Source organism: Phallusia mammillata, chromosome 5 (genome assembly GCF_965637545.1).
Source record: "Phallusia mammillata chromosome 5, kaPhaMamm4.hap1.1, whole genome shotgun sequence".
Taxonomy (NCBI): domain Eukaryota; kingdom Metazoa; phylum Chordata; class Ascidiacea; order Phlebobranchia; family Ascidiidae; genus Phallusia; species Phallusia mammillata.
The window spans coordinates 14,027,230-14,047,953 of record NC_137256.1 but is presented as its reverse complement, the minus strand read 5'-3'; the positions used below and the strand labels follow the sequence as shown (position 1 = coordinate 14,047,953).

General features: G+C 35.9%; 2 protein-coding genes and 1 long non-coding RNA gene across 3 annotated transcripts; 2 read left to right on the top strand and 1 right to left on the bottom strand.

Annotated features, from left to right (window-relative positions):
* The first annotated feature begins 578 nt into the window (after positions 1–578).
* LOC145229777 (uncharacterized) lies at positions 579–1,397 on the top strand. Its single transcript, XR_013860480.1, has 3 exons — positions 579–737; positions 819–877; positions 943–1,397. It is a non-coding gene; the product is annotated as an uncharacterized LOC145229777 (long non-coding RNA).
* Positions 1,398–2,293: 896 nt separating this feature from the next.
* LOC145228460 (uncharacterized) lies at positions 2,294–14,739 on the top strand. The gene is made up of 19 exons (XM_080093514.1): positions 2,294–2,463; positions 2,800–2,932; positions 3,005–3,170; positions 3,310–3,404; positions 3,507–3,729; positions 3,852–3,997; positions 5,384–5,582; positions 5,672–5,796; positions 6,101–6,240; positions 7,898–8,091; positions 8,151–8,193; positions 8,262–8,360; positions 8,411–8,474; positions 8,699–8,768; positions 8,985–9,048; positions 9,796–9,957; positions 11,851–11,890; positions 12,045–12,118; positions 12,175–14,739. The coding sequence occupies exons 1-19, from the start codon at positions 2,346–2,348 to the stop codon at positions 14,610–14,612; spliced, it is 4,593 nt and encodes a 1,530-aa protein (XP_079949640.1). The 5' UTR covers positions 2,294–2,345; the 3' UTR covers positions 14,613–14,739.
* On the bottom strand, positions 14,407–20,272 carry LOC145228461 (ras-related protein Rab-35-like). Its single transcript, XM_080093515.1, has 6 exons — positions 20,130–20,272; positions 20,022–20,072; positions 19,590–19,713; positions 15,873–15,997; positions 15,677–15,801; positions 14,407–15,610 (listed from the first exon to the last, which is right to left on the bottom strand). Exons 1-6 carry the CDS (start codon positions 20,179–20,181, stop codon positions 15,476–15,478), a joined length of 612 nt encoding a protein of 203 aa, XP_079949641.1. The 5' UTR covers positions 20,182–20,272; the 3' UTR covers positions 14,407–15,475.
* Positions 20,273–20,724: the final 452 nt, after the last annotated feature.

Below are 20,724 nucleotides of genomic sequence, written 5' to 3'. Positions count from 1 at the left end.
AACTTTGGTGTCGCCAAAGAAAGTTATTAAAACCGTCCGGAGTTTTGCCCACGCAGACCCTTATACTGTGGGCGGTCAGATATTTTTTGCAGTTAGAATGGAAAAACACTTGTAAACGGGTGTGGAAAACACGTGTTTACGCGCTCCTTTTTCAACTGTTCACACACAATATGAATTTGTTTTAATATTGTCTGCGACATTACAAACTGTATTTAGAGATTATTAACTTATCGTTCAAAATTACATTGCATCTTAGACCTATACTTACAATTTGGATTTGGTAAAAACGAAGCCTACTAACTCGCGCTTATCGAGACTTGCAGTTGGTGTTGTTGTTGCAAATTGTTGGTAAAAATTATTGTTACATCGCCATTGTACATATTATTATGTTTTCTATGTTTTGCGCCAGTAGCCTTAACTTACTTGTATGGCGCAATGTTGTGCAACCTGGTGACATTACTATCACACAATCGGTGCTTATGATGTCACAACCTTGGCATTGTTTTACTGAAGTCACGACTTGTAAGCGTGGCTGCCTCGTGTTTATTAGCGACTGGATAGAGGCAGCATGCTTTATTTAATTGACTGGTTATGCTTGTTTCTTTGGTAACGAATAGGAAATTTGTGCTAACTGAACTGTTGCCGGTCGTCCAATGTGTAATTGTGCATTTCTGGCCCACGGATCCCACACCGTCGTCAGCCAACTTGCTGTTGCTGTAAATAACTGTATTATTCCGGTAAGCTTGTTGCCTAAAGTCTCGCAGTTCGTTACTAATGTGTTTTGGTGATGTTTATTGAATTTGATGCTGTATTTGCAGAACCTAAAATCTCCTCATCGCTTTGAATGTTACTGTGACTCTGGTCCTATAATAGTTCGGTAAGAGTCAACTGTACTGATAAGTTCTCGTCTATTTCCTTAACTAAATTAGTGCATATTTGCAGAAACCGCATTTGCCCTTGTGCTAGTCTTGCTGCTGAACCCTCGAGCGCCACCCCTGTCCTTAATTGCCTTAATAAAAGAATTCGTTATTTTGGCTCTTGGTGCCTTGGAGTTGTTGAGCGCGAGGAAAGGCGCGTTGAGAACCGTTCTAGGAATTGAAGCGATCGCCCCTGCTGTTCTGTCTGGGCGCATAGAGTCACGCCCTCTACCAATTAAAAGACAGTGCAACAATTATGCTTTGTAATAAACCACAGGTTCACGGTATGACACAAAGAGGTCTGCCGGTGCCCGACACCCTCACTAGTATTGGTAGCACTGCCTTTAGAGAAGCCCACGAAAGGCCCAAATCGCAGTGTATACACTGACATGGGCGAGGGGATTTTAACAAATGTCTGGCAGGTCACTGATAGGTCAGGCTGCCCATGGTGCAAGATCTATACCTGTTTAGTGACGCATCCGAAGGTATAATTTTAGGCTTTTGTTCGACTTTTTCGTTGTGTGCAAAGCGATAGTTTGACGTTGAGATGAGTTTATTTTGCTGGGTCATACAAATCTTAGCAGCACAATTGCGCTAAAATATTTACCAAGCCGGAAATAGCTGTGCAACGTTGGGACGCTATAAAGCGCGACAAAGGTGTACAATTGGTGGATGGATGGTTAAGGCACTGTCCCTACAACGTTACTATTAGCGTTATGTGGCAGGGACTCCCATAAGAGGATAATGTTGGAGGACATCGGGAGGCTACGTTTTGTGGAACCAGTCAAGTTGGGATCTAAAAGCTAACCACCCGTGTTAGGGAAAGGGGGTGGGGTTGGACAGGAAAAGAAACCATGTTGGATAGTTTTCGACGCCAGAATAAAAGGGTGCGGTACAGAACACAGAGACAATAATACACGATAGTTGTAGGACATAACACGAAAAAAAAAACAGTTAAATAATAAATAAAAAGAAAAAATGAGCCCGCAAATTCGGGGATGCAGTCGGGAAAACACCATCAGCTCAACTATTTTCTGTTCGAGGACACTTTGTAAAGTCGATCCAGTGCGGACTGCGAATGTGGTTACTGAAAAACAAAAATTCAAACGGCAGCGTTTGTTTTTTTCAACACAGAAACTTTTTTCAGCGGGTGCATACACAACAAATCAAGTGTATGAAACTGTATGGTAAACTGACTAAACATTAAATAGTTTTGCGTTAAGTGCGTATTTAAGTGCTCCCCTTTTTTACATTGGCCAAGCGCACAACTAAAAGAATACTTCACATTACAACATCTTGTAAAAACTCACATAAAAATCGTAATTTTTCTTTCGATTTCGTCTGCAAACAATACACAACAAAATTTACCACGTAGACTCCGTACGAATAAAAAAGCTATTTTGTAATGTAGGCTTAACATAAAAAGGTATGCGTCGCAGCGGTATTATATCTTTGGAAAGAGTGAAAAGTATGAATGTGTTTAAACGAGAACTGTTTCGATATGTAAGTGAAGGAAAACACAAAAAACTCCAATCTTGTCTTGCAGGTAACATGTGCCATAGCCATCTGATTTACTAAGATATTTTTTTAATCATGTTAGAAGTACATACACCATGAACGATGTCTGTCCAAACAAACAGTATGTTTGACTGGTCGCTTCATTCATGCCAAAAAACAATAACTTTGTGTCATTTGTTGAGTAATTCTGATTTCTGATTCAGAAACACTGTTGGCTTATCAATTATTATTACAGAAAATTATACAGACACTCAATAATAGTCAACAATCATGAATAAATCCTGCTATATATAGAAATTTCGTGCAATTAATTTGTTTTGCATAAAATCCCTTTTTTGGATTTTAAAATCACAAACATATTCAGATGGTGTAGGTCACAATGGTCATGTAGACGACTACTGCAATACAAGTGGCCAAACTTCATTGTATGTGAGCTGTTATATGGGACACACCAAATGTGTTTTGATACTACTGTGCCTTGGAGCAAACCCGAACCGGTAGCTTGAATATTATTTGATGGTGTTAGAAATGTAAACATTATATTTTGGATAACACAACTTGCCACACAGACGCAGTGATGATGGAAGTACAGCTACACATGCAGCAGCTCTCTCTTGTGTTACATCTGTTTTAGCAGCATGTCTTGACCATGGTGGGGATTTGAGGCTTCATGACAGTAAAGGTCGAGTGCCTCGAGATTGGGCAGTTGAAGCAGGGCAAAAGAAAAACAAAAAGGTATGTAACAGTGGCTGTGTGACAATTTTCAATTTTTGTTTCAACTATGGCACACAAATTATTTTTAGCATGTGTATGTAGTGTCAAATAAACATGCATCGTTTAGTTTCTTTAAAAAAGTGCATTTGAAAATTCATAGATTTTGAATTTTATTGATCGAAGGCAGTCTGATGTTTGTGTACATCTCTTCAACAATAACTTGCTGACAAATACTTCATCTTCCAGTCTTTCCAGGTAGTTCAACTAGTTGTTCAGATATACCACCGGTATAAGTTAGTTATGTTGTTTTATGATGTAAATATTTGTTTTGTTTTTTATAAAACTGTTGTTGTTTAGAATTTTAACCAAGGGGATTTATGAAACATCAGCGGATTTGCAATGTCAAGCATCAAATCAGAGTACATCTACACTTAACAACAAAGGTTATGGTGACTTTACAGCAATTAAATGTATTGCTGAATGTTGTGTCAAAAATGAAAACTTATCACAAGTTGGACCTGCTGCATTAATTCCCATGGTAAATTTTGATAAGTTATCTGGAATTGGATCATCCAGTCAGGTATGTTTTCCTCGTGTTTTACATTTTTTGGGTGTTTCCAGAAAATAAATGTCTAAATATTTGATCTTTTTTGTGGATAGCAATTTATTTTGCAACTATGTTTGTGTAGTTTTTCATTACAGGCACCACCTCAGTTTGTTATAACAAAAGGAAAGTGGGGCCAACAAGTGGTTACACTTAAAACTTGCAAGCATAGGAAAAAACAGCACACATCAAAACCAATTGCTTATGCCAATGACCTCCTGATTCATGAACTAAAAATCAATGGGTAAGTCAACAAGAATAGGACCAACAGGAATATTATACATAAATAATCTACAAAAATACTTACTACAAAAAAAAAAAAATCTACGAAAAAAAAATACGTAGGACAGTTGCCTATTCTAGAAATATATAGTTGTTTAAATATTGACTCTAAATCAGAGGTGCAAAAATTGTATAGTTTGATAGAGGTAGCACATACCCTTAACTTTGTCTTACGGCATGATAAACAACTATAGACCCAATAAAGCATGTCATGGCCCGTAGCTTTCATTTGGATCAAAGTTTTGAACTGAGGCAGATTTGTTAATGTCAGTCATTTTTACGACATACCACATGCACCATTAGTGTAGTGGATGTTTTGCTAATCTGTTTTTTTTAGGTGGCAGTAGTAAACTTGTGTCACCCGCTGTAAAATTCCATATGTCATTAACATCCTAATAAGCATCTTTCCGCAGTCTGAGATAACTTGTGTCTTGCACATTTAATAAAAATGAAATACACTCTGATCCGCCACACAAAACATTGCAATTTTCACATTTTAAATCCGTTCGACAAATGTAACCTGATGATATCAAAATCAATATCCCAAGGCAGGCATGTTAGGCATTGTCATGTTTTGTATAAACCAGGGGTGGCCAGACCTGCTTCATGCTCGAGCCGCATATCACAAAACATAGTTTTGAAAGAGTCACAACACAAAAAATCAAAAACGAATTTATTCACTTGTAATGAAGTGTACGCTATTAAATAATGATTATTGTTGTGTGGTGATACTGTGAGTCTCCACCTGGGCTGCAAGGTGTTTGAAATTAGGCTGATATGATGGGAAAGTTTTTGTGTTTAGCTTCGTAATGACGTTCAAGTTGCTAGTTTTGTAATGATTGTATGAAGCTTGACAGATAAGACACAGAGGTAAACCTCCATTATCAATGAATGCAAACTCCTTCTCCCATTCTGTTTTATAAGTTATATTTTCCTGTTTATCTTTCTTTTTTGCAATTATTTTTCAACGACATTTTTTGGGCTAAACTTTGCAGTTATTGCTAGTATAAGTCGCAATACAAATGTAAAATGCTTTTAATACCAGTCCTGACTTACAGCTTCAATCTGACAATATATTTGACTACAATGCAAAAGCTAGCACGCTTCTGTAGAATAATGTTCGTTTCGGTTTTCAGAATGTACATTGGTGATTACAAACAGTCAGTCTGTGATTAATATGTGATAGAATGCATTGGTTTATAATCAGGTTAAACAACTCAGCAAGATAGGGAAATGCATGTGCAACATCAAAGAGCCGCAATTAAAGGCTGAAAGGGCCACATGCGGCTCTGGAGCTGCAGTTTGGCCACTTATACTATAAATAATCCATTTGCTATTTTGTGTACAGCTTGTTAAGACATCCAAACATATTGCTTCTTGTGGGAACTTGTTTCTACAATGGACAAGACTCCAGTTCTAGAGCTGAACATACATCACCATTGGTTCCATATTGTTTTTTATATGAGCATGTAGCACTTGGTTCCTTGTACCATTTGTTACATGAAAGAAAACTTTCGGGATTGGATACTGTATTTTTGCTGCAGCAGGTGTGGCTGAATGATTGTTAATTTTTAAACAAATTTAAAGTTTAAAATTAAAATTTACTTTAATTTGTTGTTTTATGTATTTTTTTTAGATGACTGATGCTATATCATACCTCCATCAACAGGGATTTGTGCATTGCTGTATATCATCACATGCAATTTATATCTGCAATTGGCAAACTGCCAAACTAGCTGACTTTTATTACACTTTACATAGGTTTACTTCATGTATTTTGTGTTGTTTGTTTACAGAACAGACAATTCTGGTTACCGTAAAACCATCATGATTCGAAAAACTATTTTTATTAAATGCAAGAAATGCTCAACAAATCGCAGTTGCTCTTAACCAGAATTGTCTGTAGTTTGATTTACTGATCAAGATGGTTGAAAGGACTTTTTACATTTTGATATTTCTATTTGGTTGACCAATTGCACAAAATATGGTTTTAGTAAAGGGAATCATGAAAATCTAGTGTTTCGCCAAATCAAAGGCATTTTAGTCATACAAAAAATGCTTTTAGAAAGGACTGCTCTCCGATCTCGCATCCAATTTCTCCAGTATTTAACAGATGGCTTGCACCTGAGTTGCTGGTGAACAAACAGCCTTCTGTACAAAGTGATATTTACAGCTTTTGTGTTGTTGTTTGTGAGACAATGTCAGGTGATTTGTTTCTCTTGGTTAAAAAAGAATCTTTACATTCATTTATTTCCACTCAGAAGATTGTTGTTCTACCACTACAGGCAAATTGAGTGATAACACTGTTTTTATACCAATACTTAAATAAATACTTCTATGTTTTTCCTACATAAACATAATAAATTTAAGGATGGCAGTACTTCAGTTGGTTAAGGAATATTTTTAGTAACTATGGGTCCCCTTCCCTGAAGTGGACACATGTTGATTTTACTCGAATTGTTTTTGTTTTTTTTCTTCCCAAAGTTTGTCCGACTCGTTTTTCCATCAAATGTTTGATGGATTTGGCTGAAATTTACACAGATTGTAGGTATAGTTATGTAGATGTGCATCCCACTTTGTTTTTGTTGATAACCCCAGTATTTACCCCGCTAGCCCCCTAAAATGGGTATTTTTTCCCCGAAGTTTGTCCGACTCGTTTTTCCATTAAATGTTTGATGGATTTGGCTGAAATTTACACAGATGGTAGATATAGTTATGTAGATGTGCATCCCACTTTGTTTTTGTTGATAACCCCAGTATTTACCCCGCTCGCCCCCTAAAATGGGTGTTTTTACCCAAAGTTTGTCCGACTCGTTTTTCCATCAAATGTTTGATGGATTTGGCTGAAATTTACACAGATGGTAGATGTATTCATATAGATGTGCATCCCACTTTGTTTTTGTTGATAGCCCCAGTAATTACCCCGCTAGCCCCCTAAAATGGGTGAGTTTTCAAACAGTGTCAGAATTGGCTGAAATTTGGATTTCTTGTATAGTATGCCATTTGTAGGTGTCGATTGTTGTGTTCAACCCTGTAGTCCTAACATTTACCCCACAAGCCCCTAAAGTGTAAAACGTATTTGTATGTTACTGGGCACCACAAACGAAAGATTTCTTTGGCGCAATAGTGTTACAAGGGAAACCAGTTGTATGTTACTCGTTGGTGGGTTGCTTGGTGGTCGTTTTTGCGCCATGGCAGTTAGGGGCTTGTCAACAGCCCTATGACGTCAGAAACATTACCGGTTGTTGCTCAAAACACCTCTAGTGGTCGAAATTTTAAACATTGGCGTATTGGGCTGAAATTTTGCAGTACTATTGATTGAGTCATTGCGGTTTTTATAAATTTTTTAATTTGTGTGTCGAACCCAATTAGTTACCCTACTAGCCCCCTAAAATGTGTCAGTTTTTTAAAACGTTAAATAGGACATACTTCAAACAATATCTGGGGTGAATCTAATTTTATAGTTCGTATTCTACATAGCATTATTATTTAAGCCCAGTGCCGGTCACTGTGTTTTACCTTACAACACCCGACTTTCTCATGGTTATCTCTTGAATTGCATTATTTTCAACTTTGCATGTGTGGGGACCCATGAGTTTTTGCCTGCAGAAACGACTAAGGTTATAAAAGACGGTGACTAATATGGGACCCAATACAAAATAAGCATAGGAAATATATTTATGTTTTAAAATAGGTTATAGTGTATATGCAGGGGCAATATGTGCTAAGCCACCCTTCTAGTTAATAAGCTTTAAATTTAAATTATAGTCCATTTAAAACCATTTGGTGTATTTGTCAAGCTTTCATTTTCCATCTCCACAATAAAATAAAATTAACATGTATCTTTCTTTCCTAAAAAAAGGAATCCTGCCTTGGAAGGCATTTGATGCAGACAGTGTTCGCCACCAAATTGTATCCATGGGCCGAATGTTGCTTGTCCCAACAGTTGTTCCAAAAATTTTACATAATGTGCTGAAAAAAGGTTTGTCAGTGTCCAGAAGCAAAAGAACAACAGAGCTACATGAAATCTACTCTGTCTTGAATGTGTTAAAAAAGGTTAGAAATGTATAAAAAATATCATGTAAAATGTTGTGCATCACCCTCCAATTTTTTAGACTGATTCATGTCATGACAGCACAAGTTATGAACGTACTTATGGTTAGTATAAAATATGTTACGTGTAGGTTTAAATTAGGCCCAATACAAAATCACAAATCTGCTTTTAGGATTTGGTAACTACATGCAACAAGAGGAATACAACCAAAAAACAAAGCACATGTCTAGCAGAACAGAGGTTGACATGGGAATTGATCAGCCAGATTCATGTAAGCAATTTGTGTAAATTATCCTCAAAATGTCAAAATATGAATTGTAGGTGCTTTTCAAGTTACTCAACAGCAAGCAATGACTGTTGGGGATGGAAATTTGAAACAAAGAAGGTAAAAATGTTATTTGTAATCACTTGTTAATTGTATTTTTGGGGAAAATATTTATGTTTCATATCTTCTGATGTATGTGCTGACCACTGTTTAAAGGTCATTAAGTTCCGGTGCAACTTTGCGAACACCAGAATTTCCAGCATCAAGTTTCATTACCAGTCAGCAGGTATCATTTCATCTTCAAATTTGTGATAAGTAAACATCCAAAATTTGTTTTTTTTAAGGGTTTCATTTGTGCAAATGCAACAACATCTGTTTCTACAAGCACTCCACATTCTGCAAATCATACACTGGGTAACATACTAAGGCAGAAAATTGTTTTACCTACTTTTCATTGTTATTTATTATTTTATGAGTTGTAATGTTCATTTCTATATAACATGGTCTTGTTTAAGTCTTTGCTCTTTGTTATGCAATGCACAAAATATTTTAGTCCACAAAATTCAAAATCTGTATGCTAGTCTTTTAACGTTTGTATAAATCGCTTACATATCACAAACCCATTTTAAGGATGCGGAGAAGAACCTAAAAACTGGGATCATTCTGTTTCACAATCAACTAACTTACGTGAAAGGTAACATGTTTTTCTTTATTATTTGGCATTTTCGATAATTTGCACTATGCATAGAGATGAAGTTGCTGGCATTATTCACCAAGATCTGTTGGACACTGATTCGTTAGACAGTAGCTTAGTTTGCAAAAGGTACCATTTGTTTTATGGGTGTTTTTTTACCTAAACTATAGTGATAATGTGTTGTGGCCCTTACAGTGAAAGTGCAATTGAAGTTTTGACTACAGAAGACTTCGACAAAATACTCTATGACAAGGAAAAAAACACAATGAAATGTAAAGAAGAAACTAATGAGCATGAGAAAAATGTTCAAGCATTTTCAGATCATACAGCAATAGATAGGCCAAGCTCTTACCCTGATCTGAGTGATTGCAAAAGCAATGCTGGAGAGTATGTTTTGTCAGGGATGTCTAGTCAAGGTAAAGCTATAAAGCATAATAAATACATAAAAGAAGCATTTTGCAGCATTAAATGTGAAAGAATGAAAGTTAAGGCAGCAAAGATAGTTTGGCCTGGATTTTTAAAACACAACTGTTGACAAAAAGTGTAAGTTTAGTGCAAAAAAGATTTAATTTGGGGAATGGAGGACTAGATACATTTTTTTAACAAAACACACAAACAGGCACTGAATTGGATTTTTGGCATGATGAATGTTGTTGGATTACTAAAAACAAGACTTACAGCACTATGCATTTAATCCAGAAGAATTTTTTAGACAAAATAAAAACGAAGATTTATTTGTTTATAAAGCTGACAGTTTGCACAACGAGTTAAATGAAGAACGGATGTCCCTTTCTTTTACCAATTCCTATCTTGGTTCCAGCTATCTTGCACCAGTACCTGTGGCTGCATTCAGGGAACCACCTCCTGAATACAGCGATACCCAACCGGGAGACAGAAAGCGGCAATCAGGTTAAGACTTTACTTGCTACTTATAGTAACTATCTTATGGTAGCGGTGTAGCTACAGCGTGTCTACATCCCTCCACCAATTGTACTCTCAACTTTGTCGCGCTTTTTAATGTCTGAACATTGAGCAGCTATTTCCGGCCTGGTGAATATTTTAGCACAATTGTGCTGCTATGATTTTGCCAGACGATATAAACTCAACTATTTATGGGTCCCCAAAAGGGATGCATCTTGATTTCACTCATTTTTTCCTTTTTTTTCTCCCATGAAGTTTGTGCACTTTTGGCTTGAAATCTTTGGTGAATTTGGATGAAACTTTCACAGATGGTAGATATAGTCTTGTAGATGTGCCATCTGTTTTGTTTGACCTAATAGCCCCAGTATTTACCCCACTAGACCTAAAATGGGTAAAGTTTGAAACAATGTTTGATTTGGATGAAGTTTGGACAGTTCGTTTATTGTACCATTTTAAGGTATTGTTCGTTGTGTTTTACCCTGTAGCCCCAATATTTACCCCACTAGACCCCTAAAATGGGTGATTTTTTAAACAATGTCTGATTTGGATGAAATTTTGACAGTTTGTTGAATTTAGCATTTGTAGCTGTTAGCATTTGTAGATTATTAGGTTTTTTTTTTTTTTTTTTTTTTTTTAAATTTAGCATTTGTAGATTATTAGGTTTTACCCTGTAGTGCTAACATTTACCCTTCTAATCCCCTAAAATTGGTGATTTTTTTTGCAATATTCGAGTGAAATGACATGGTGACAGTTTGTATAATATGCCATTTTTAGATGTCAGTGTTTTACGCTATTTAGAAATTTAGAACAATGTCTGAATAGCATGAGATTTGGACAGTTCGTACTAGGGTTGGCAAGCCGGCCAATTGACAGCACTCTATTTGACCGGTGAATACTATTTTTAATTGCAAAAATCGAATATGGTATGGTAAATTGTGCTTTAAAAGCCAATATAGATGTACTGTGTTCATCAGAAATAAATGCCCGAAACAATTAGTGGATACTTTTCGTCTGCAGCGCAATTGAAAAGCATAGATAACTTCTAGTACAGTTTCTATGTAAATAAAAATCTAGTATAATGTGTCCATGGGAAAAGTACAGCTTTGTCGCAAAGCCTTTGACTTTCAGAAAAAAGCCAAGTAATTAAAAGCAGATGTGTAAACTTCTATGCCTACAGTCTACTTTTTTCTGTCATTGATCAAAACATTGTTTGTAGATATTTGGCTTAAAGTTGCCCTGAATAGATTTTTGTGGATTAACTACAGGCCAATTAGATTTAATGGCATAAACAATGTATGTACTGTCATCTTCTGCCATCCAGAAGGATGAGCAAGTTTTGCAGTTACATCTCAGTTTAAATTAGACTTTAATCTGATGTATATAGAATATTGTTAGAAACCAGTCCATAAATGTAAACATTGAATAAAAAATACAGACACATTGATGGGTCCAGTGGTAAAATAAGAACATGTGATGCAGTCAAAAAATGCTGTAATATAATATAAACTGCACATTTTCCATTACACAAACAAATTTGCATGAATTAAAACCTTTGCATCCATTACTTATGGTTTATAAGAAGATTTCACTTCCAATTTTAAACTAGAATTGCAATTTAATAGTGTGCATAGTATTTGACCTATTTGACCAGATTTTATTTGATCCTTCAAATACCCAACCCTAGTTTGTACTTTACATAACATAATTATTTAAGGCACACTACCAATCACTATGTTTGACTTTATAACACCCAAGTTTCTTATGGTTATTTGTTTACTACTTTGGTTTTGGGGACCCATGAGTTTTAACCTACATAGTGTATGTGCTCACTCTTCTAGTCTTGTGTAAATCTCTGTTTATTTAACAATCCTTACTTTGTAGAAGCCATTGAGAGCATGCAGGCTTCTTCTTCCAACAACAGGTTCGTTAAAAAAACAATAATCTGGTTGAATAATTGTTGTTTATTGAAATTTTAAATTAATGTTAGGTAGATTTTTTTAAACAAATTAAGAACTATATAGTTGGGTGACAAAAATGCTGACATTTAAAAACAAACATGTTCCAAATTTGTGCAGGTCTCCAGTTTATCAAAGCACCCTGCCTCCAAGACCTACTTCTGGTGAAAGCCAAAATATGTTTTTTGTAAATGGTAAGCAGTTATTAGCCTTGCTCAGCTGCAGTCATTGCATTTGTTCACTTTTCCAGATTCCCCAGGAGCTAAATCTTGTCACAGATACAGCAAACTAAGACAACGAAAGTCTTGTGAAACAACTCATGAAAAAATAGAAGCAAAGAGCCAAACAGCAGATGATTCTGCAGAAATACAAATATTATCGAATGTAACATCCCCTTTACATTGCTCTGTGCAAAAAGTGCAACAGTCACTTGAGGAGTTTTCCAAGTTCTTTAGTATTAAGCCACCAACTGGAGAACAGAATGCAAAACCAACATTGGACAATGGCAATCAACACCAGGTCTCAGTCAATGAAGATAAAGTCTTTCACGCAAATGGAAGTGGTGTAGAAACCAATTTTGTTGATGAGGTTTTAAGTGCTGCAGGAATTGATTGCCAATATGTGGATAAAGTTAAAGAGCAAAATACATTATCCGAAGTCTTAGAGCCAAAGAAGTTTGAAAATGGAGCATCCAATGAAAATAAAGGCAAGTGCAAGTCAAAAAAATTTCACAAAGTGAAGCGAAATAAGGCAACCAAGTGCCCAAACAACGATAGATCATATAGAAAACAGCAAACTCAGTCAAAAGACACAGTTTTGAATATAACAACCCCAGAAACTAAAGTAAACCCAACTGAGTCCCAAACTGCTTGCACTGAATCAATGGAATCTGTAGAAGTAATTTTTAGCAATCTTTCAGAGAATGAACCACTGAAAGAGATCAAGAAATCACCAGGCAATTTAAACCTAGTATGTGAGCATAAAACTGACATGACAAATGAGAGTCTGCTCAAAATCAAGGAGCCAAAGTTTGCTCCCCAACCATCAGCAGAAAATTCACCTACTCTGGAAGCTTTGTTTGGTCAGTTTGCAAACAGAAAGTCAGAAAACTGTATATTCGAAAGTGAAAGCAAGGCAAAAAGATTTAGTATTACCAGTGAAGATCTTGTGGATATTTTTGCAGACTTTGCAGACAGAAATGCTGTCTTGGAATGCAAGGAAAATGATAAGCAAACAGAGAACAGTACTGCAGCAAATGTAAAGGTAGAACAGCTTTGTAATGATATCACAGGTTTTGATGTTGTTGATGGTAAAACAGTGCCTTTTCAAGAAGAATCAAAAAAAGGTAACCCAGTACTTTATCCAGTAATGAAAACTAATAGTAGAGCTTCTCAAACATCAATATCTTTTAATACATTTGACACAAAACCAGTAATTTCTGCGGTACACCCACCTTCCATTACAGAGTTTTTGGGACGCACAGGTGATTGGTCTTTAATTGCAGTCCCATCTGATAAGATAGTATCCAGCTGCAAAACACCTGATGAAAAAGAAACACAACATGGTGATGACCCTCATATTACACTTAATCTGTCAGATGCGAAAGTTACAAAATCTGTCCAAGTTTGTATTCCATCTGCATGCTCAGGTATTGAGGCAATGTCTGTTGGAGATGAAGGTGGCACAAAGACACCGCCTATATTTGAAATATGCAAACCAGTTTTTGATGTGACCCCAAGTAAGTGGACATTTAAACAAAAGCTCTCTGCATTTGAGGCAAAATCTGCAGAAAAGATTCCTCTATGCAACAAAGTGGATAGCCAACAAAAGTCTGCCAGTAATTCAGACATTGATGATGACAGACCTGCAAGGTTTTTTCCTGCTGAATTTAGTTCCTCTGCAGAGGATAAAAATCTCACACCATTATATGTGACAGCACTTGACCATGGGCATGAAGAGAGCCAACTTGACAAAACACCTGGAAATCAAGCAAGTGTAGCAAAAATGCTTTACGAGAAAGGTGTAAAAACATCAACACCAGTCATGACAAAAGGTGTTAACATTTATTCTGAAAAATCTGGCATAGCTATTTTAGATTCACAAGCTAACTTGAATGCAAGCTATACTGACTTGCCAACAGCAAAAAGTCATTTGTGTAGTGGTGCTAAAAACTACAACAAAACTGATTTGGTCGTAACCAGAAAAAATGAGGACAGTGCAATGACCAGTTCTTTTTTGCAAATGAGTGATATACCAAGATCTCACCTTTTGTCAAACATCAGTGTAACATCAAATACTGAACATGACTTCAAAGCAGTCACTTGCTTACCTACAGTTAAACCACATGAAGAAGCAAAGCATGTTACAGGAACCAGTTCCACTCAAACTTCAGTGTCAGATTTTACTGAATCCGAAAGCACAGAATCCAACCAAATAATAAAGGCTGGAATTGATCAACTTTCAAAAAACATCACTAAAAGTGTTTTGTCTGAGCAAGTTGCTTTATTGAAAAATGAAAATTCTCGACACACAAGTAAACAAGCGGACAGTTCTTGTAAATCCTACGAGTTTGTTGGAATATCCTATGATGAAGAGGTGTCAAGTCCACCCCAAAGCAGTGGTCTGTACACATTGGAATGTGACACAAGCATTTGGTTGGAATCTCAGACTTCTAACAATGTTGTCTAAAATTTATGCTTGTATGTTTTTGTTGCGTTAGTTGGTATTGTCAATGTTTTACATATTTGCCATTTGCTTGTTAATTTTTACTGTTATATACAACGACTTCATGTTTTAGAATAAAACAGTTAACATATTTTTCAAAACCTATTTTATTCCAGGGCAGTAAGTGCCTATGTGACAAAAACACTTAGTCTAAGAGCAGAAAGTATTTACTGAAGGTAAATAACATTGCAATAATGAAAAAAAAAACTTGGAACTAACCAGATGGTAAGTTGTAGGATTTAGAACAGTTTTGATATCAAAAATTTCAAAGAATTGGGTTTCGATTATCAAGTGCAAGGAAGCACCAAGACGGAACAGTGCCATGAACGATTAACACATTTGTTCACTTCGACTTGACATTGCAAAACCCAATACAGATACTAGTTAAAATACGCTTAAAGAGGGAAATAAAAATCTCATATTACATAATGTGAATAAAACAGTTAGTATAAACATATCACAAACAAACAAATATACTAATCATGTTTGATCTGACATTAATGAGATTATGGCAGAAGATTAAATGATAAACGGACTGTGTGCCAACTGTGACACATTTTTATTACTTTTGGCACAAATCACATTTTACATCAATTAATGATAAATTAAAGCATTACCTAATAAGTAGTTGCAAATTTGATTTTCTGGTGAAAGTTAATATTTTACCAAGTGGCGATAAACATACTAGAATAATATAATGGTGTGACAATGCCAACAAAATGTGTATGAACCCAGCCCTTGACAAGACAGCCTGCTTCATTGTTCATGGCTTCTGCAATCTGCTGTATGTGGATCAACACACAATTTCAACTTCAAGTAGAATAAAATCAGCAGCAACCTCCTTTCTTTTTTTTTCCTCCATCGTTTTTCACCTTGATTGCATTTCCTCCAGTAGAAGGACCAACTAGATGTTGTGAATTTTTCTTTGTCTCGAGTACTTGACGGGTAATTTCAGTAAACATCTAAAAGTTTCCAAATATTATTGTTGGTAATTTGAAAAATTTGTGTTTTACTTTCAAGGTGCATACCTCTTCAACATTTTTGTTTTCTTTTGCACTTGTTTCAAACAAAGTAATGTTTAGTTGGTCAGCAAACTTCCGGGCATCAGCTGTCTCGACAACTTTGTTTTCAGGTGAGTCATCTTTGTTTCCAACTGAAAGGACCATTTTTTTGTTTCAAAAACATTTTCTGCATTAAGAAACTAAGCAGCTACTGAAAACAAACCTAAAATTCTATTCACTGTGTCACAATTTTGTTCAATTTCATGGAGCCATCTCTTGACATTGACAAATGACTCCGCACTTTGAACATCATAAACAACAATAACTCCATGTGTGCCTCGGTAATACCTAATAAAACACAAAATGTGTTTTCATTATTAACATTCAAATCAGAACCACAAGGTATTCCAATACAGTTGTTTCGGATCCAGAATGACAAATCTAATTCTTGCATTATTTTTTGCTGCGCCATATTACATCTTGGGAATTATACTAGAGGTGTTTTGAGCAACAACCGTTAATGTTTCTGACGTCATAGGGCTGTTAACAAGCCCCTAACTGCAATGGCGCAAAAACGTCCACCAAGCAACCCACCAACGAGCAACATACAACTGGTTGCCCTTGTAACACTATTGCGCCAAAGAAATCTTTCGTTTGTGGTGCCCAGTAACATACAAATACGTTTTACACTTTAGGGGCTTGTGGGGTAAATGTTAGGACTACAGGGTTGAACACAACAATCGACACCTATAAATGGCATACTCTACAAGAAATCCAAATTTCAGCCAATTCTGACACTGTTTAAAAACTCACCCATTTTAGGGGGCTAGCGGGGTAATTACTGGGGTTATCAACAAAAACAAAGTGGGATACACATCTACATGAATATATCTACCATCTGTGTAAATTTCAGCCAAATCCATCAAACATTGGATGGAAAAACGAGTCGGACAAACTTCGGGGAAAAAATACCCATTTTAGGGGGCTAGCGGGGTAAATACTGGGGTTATCAACAAAAACAAAGTGGGATGCACATCTACATAACTATATCTACCATCTGTGTAAATTTCAGCCAAATCCATCAAACATTCGATGGAAAAACGAGTCGGACAAACTTTGGGAAGAAAAAAAAGAAAGAAAAAAAAAAGAAAAAACAAACAAACAATTTGAGTAAAATCAATATGTGTCCCCTTCAGGGAAGGGAACCCATAATTAGGAAGGTCCCAGATGTTAGATGTTTTGAACAAAGCATTATATACTGGTAAGGCATTTTTTTAGATATCCTACAGCTTCAAATTTTAGCCTATGCATTCACCGCTTATTTTTGAAGTCCACTTATTGGCTCCCTGTCTGTTTGTGGTAATAAATATGTTTTTGCTTTTCTGCAATGTTGGTTGCAAGGGAAACAAACCACATGCCTTGAAATGGTTAAATGTTTTCCAAATTACATTGTCTATCATGTAAAACATGTGTCTCTTTACAGCAGGGGTTGGCATGCATTTATGCGGCGCATGTCAATATAATCATTATTTTGATTTGGTAATGGCTTCATGTGCCAACGTTTTTGTGGATAATAGTGGTTTGTGCCAGGCGATCTTAATGGCATGATAAAAAAACAAAAAAACAAGCAGTGAACAGGTTAAATTTGTACTTCAATAAAAATACCCAAATCGGTTGGCATAAAAAAATCACTTTGTTTGCCAACCTTAAAATGCATGCCAGGGATTGCTGCCCCTGGTTTAAAGGGAATGTATTGTAACGTAACATTGAATATATTATATTTATAACAAAGAAACATTTGTTATGCTAATGCTACCATAATGTGGAATTGATCAGGCCTTGTAAAATAGAAATATGAATAATGCTACTTGTCATGAAGAAAAAAGGCTTTAGCAAAAGCTTGTACACTTCCAAATCAAACCACTGATATCCAGCTCAAGGTGGTCCAAACTATTAGGCTCAGAAGACTTGTTGCGACCCGAGAACACATATCATTAAATATATTGCAGTAGGCATAGCCCAAAAAAGCGCTTTGTGACAAAATAAATGCCATTATTTTTTTAACATGGGCCTTGAGTAACAGCAGTGGTGCATTGTGGTCTCACTACATGAAGTGAAATAAAATAGCAAATTCAGTCGTATATTACAAAAAAGTTCTACGTAGTGCGGCTCACCAAAATTTAGCGGTAAACAATTATGTGTTGGATTAAAGCAATGCCATTTAAATTTGTACGGAAACTACGTTAAACACAATTTAACATGCGTCCCGCTTGCCATTTTAATGTGGCCCCCGTCGCAAGTTTGGTACAGTATACAACATAGCATAAAAAACAATAAAATGTTTATGTACAAATGACTTCGACATTACTGGTAATCTCCCCATTTCACACTAAGACGCCAAACTTATAAAAATCGCCACACTTTCAAGCACTTGCTATATTTGTGACGTAACAGCCACTCGATTGTCTCTCCTTGCAGTAACAAATCATTTGCCATGTGGTGTTAGTTTTAAATTGGTTTTAGAGCTATTCGGGTGGATCCGTATTGTTGTTTAAAATATATTATTGGAAAAAAGACAGATCGGTATAATGGAGCTAGGGTGTTCAAGAAAGATTGGACACGCTCTTTTTTTAGTCGAATGAATTGATAAACCTGTATGCCTTGTTTGTTGCAAACATGCAACAGCCAAGAAAAAATCAAATCTGGAGCGATGAAATATGAAACCACTTCTACTTTGGGTTATTTTACATGGAATTTAAAAATATTTGGCCCGCCCAAAAATGTTGTGCAATTCATGCGGCCCGCGGTACTAAGTAGGTTCCCCACCCGTGCTTTAAGGCATTTAGTCACTTTTTGCGGAACCCCCAAAATAATATTTTTTGATACATAAGATAATACAAGCAACCATGTTCATTGCTTGAAACTGGTTTTGATCAATCCTGGGCGTTGTAATCCTATGAAACTATGTAACATTATTTCTACATATGGCAACAGGAAAACTCTCGTAGGAAGTAAATTAATTTTTGAATGTTACAAAGTTATGAATACGATTTAGCAAACCAAAAACATGGTCGAGGGCGGGATGAAATGACCTCGAGGGCCGGATCCGGCCCGCGGGCCGCAGTTTGGTGACCCCTGAAGTAGACTGATGGAATTACAATATCTATCCTAAAAGATGGCCTTGACTTCTTGACTCATTTGGTGAGTTATCATCAATCACACATGTTTGTGCAATCGGACAACTGAGAGGTTACTTGAAGGGGGCCCTGAGCTGTCAAAGGTTGAGAACCATGTACTGCCCTAGAGTGTTAAAGAAGGTTAACTAGACTGTACACGAAAGCATGTTACTGTTCATAACATAAGGTACAGACGAATCCAGTTATCAGTTAATCGCATAATCCGTTTAATTAACTCACAATTAAAAATTCCCAACCGTCGCCCATCGTTTGTTAAGAAAATCGTCCGGTTAATCACATACAGGTTTATCCCATAAAGCAGATAATCACATCAATTTTTAACGAAATATGCAAATAACTGGATTGATGATCTCTTTGTAAAAGTCGCACAGACTGAGTTTTTTAAATGGTAAATGACGATAGGATAGTAAAATCAACCGATCTGTACACAACCTTAACTGGGCCATCCTTATAAATGTTGTGCACGTCTGATTGCCTGCCCAGAAGCATGTACTTTCAGAACAACCGGTTTAAAATTTGTATGTTTTGGGAGTCCTGTGGGTGAACCGCTGGTTCAATCGGGGTCAAACTTTGGAAGGATCAACTTTGGATAAATGACTAACATTTGGATAAATAACTAACGTATAAACTTGAAGCACTTTCTCTTTACCAAACGTGTATAACAAACCAGCACTGAACAGAAAAAAATCTGGATACATCAAGGGAAGGGGACCAATAATAAGTGGGCAGACTTTATTACTTACGTAGATGTTATTGTCCGAAATCTTTCTTGGCCAGCTGTGTCCCAAATTTGAAGTTTTACTTTTTCACCATTGATTTCAACTGTCCTAATTTTAAAATCCACACCAATGGTAGTGATATAGCTTCCTACAAAAAACAACAACAACTTAACAGGTTATTTTTCATTGAGTTATGTAGTGTTTTTAAGTAAAATATTGCATTAGTGTTTTTAGTTTTTAGTGTCATTAGTGTTTCAATAAGCTTTGATTGTTGAAATCCACCTGTTAAGGGTTAGCTGGTTGACTAGTTCAGGGCAAAATATTATCATGTTGTATGCATTGCAATGTGTAGCACAGTTAGTATTGTAACTATATGGTAAAAAATATCAACTGACAAACCACAATGGGGTGTTCTACAAACTAGTAAAGTTATTATAACATGATAATATACTTTACCTGAAAATGTGTTATCAGCAAACCGTAGAAGCAAACTGCTTTTTCCAACACCTTTAAAATAACCAAGATAAAGAACTTTTGTTTATTTTTGTTAAAACACAAACTTACCACTGTCCCCTATAATTAGCAACTTGAACAAATGGTCATACTCCCTTGCCATATTTCAACCAAAAATATTTAAAGATTATGTATTGTCATTAGAAAAATACCTTCAATAGCTTGGTTAAAAACAAGATTAGTGAACAAAAAAATGGTACTAAATTGGCCATTTAACAACTCAGGTTAAAAGTCATTCTTAACAGAATAAAATCATTTTCTTTTTGATCCTATTCTTTACAATTTGCTAGTATAGACTGGATACTTTACAAATAAAATCTAAGATTATACACAATAATAAACAAACAAGCAACTGTTAATATCTATAAAAACACAAACACCCTCATTGGAAAGGGAAAAACGATTGAATAATAGATATGCATTACCAGCAGTAGAAAATAAAGTCAATTTAAACTTTCTGTTTGCAAGCTAAAATTTAGAAAGAAAAAGTAACAAAGACATCCGAAACACACAAATATCTATAGAATTAAATAAATAATATTCAACACCTCTGCATTTCTAACTTTACTGCCTGTGAACAAAGTTTGAGTTGTAGAGAAGGGTAAAGGGTTGCAATAAAAATGGGAACAATTAGGAAGAGGATATG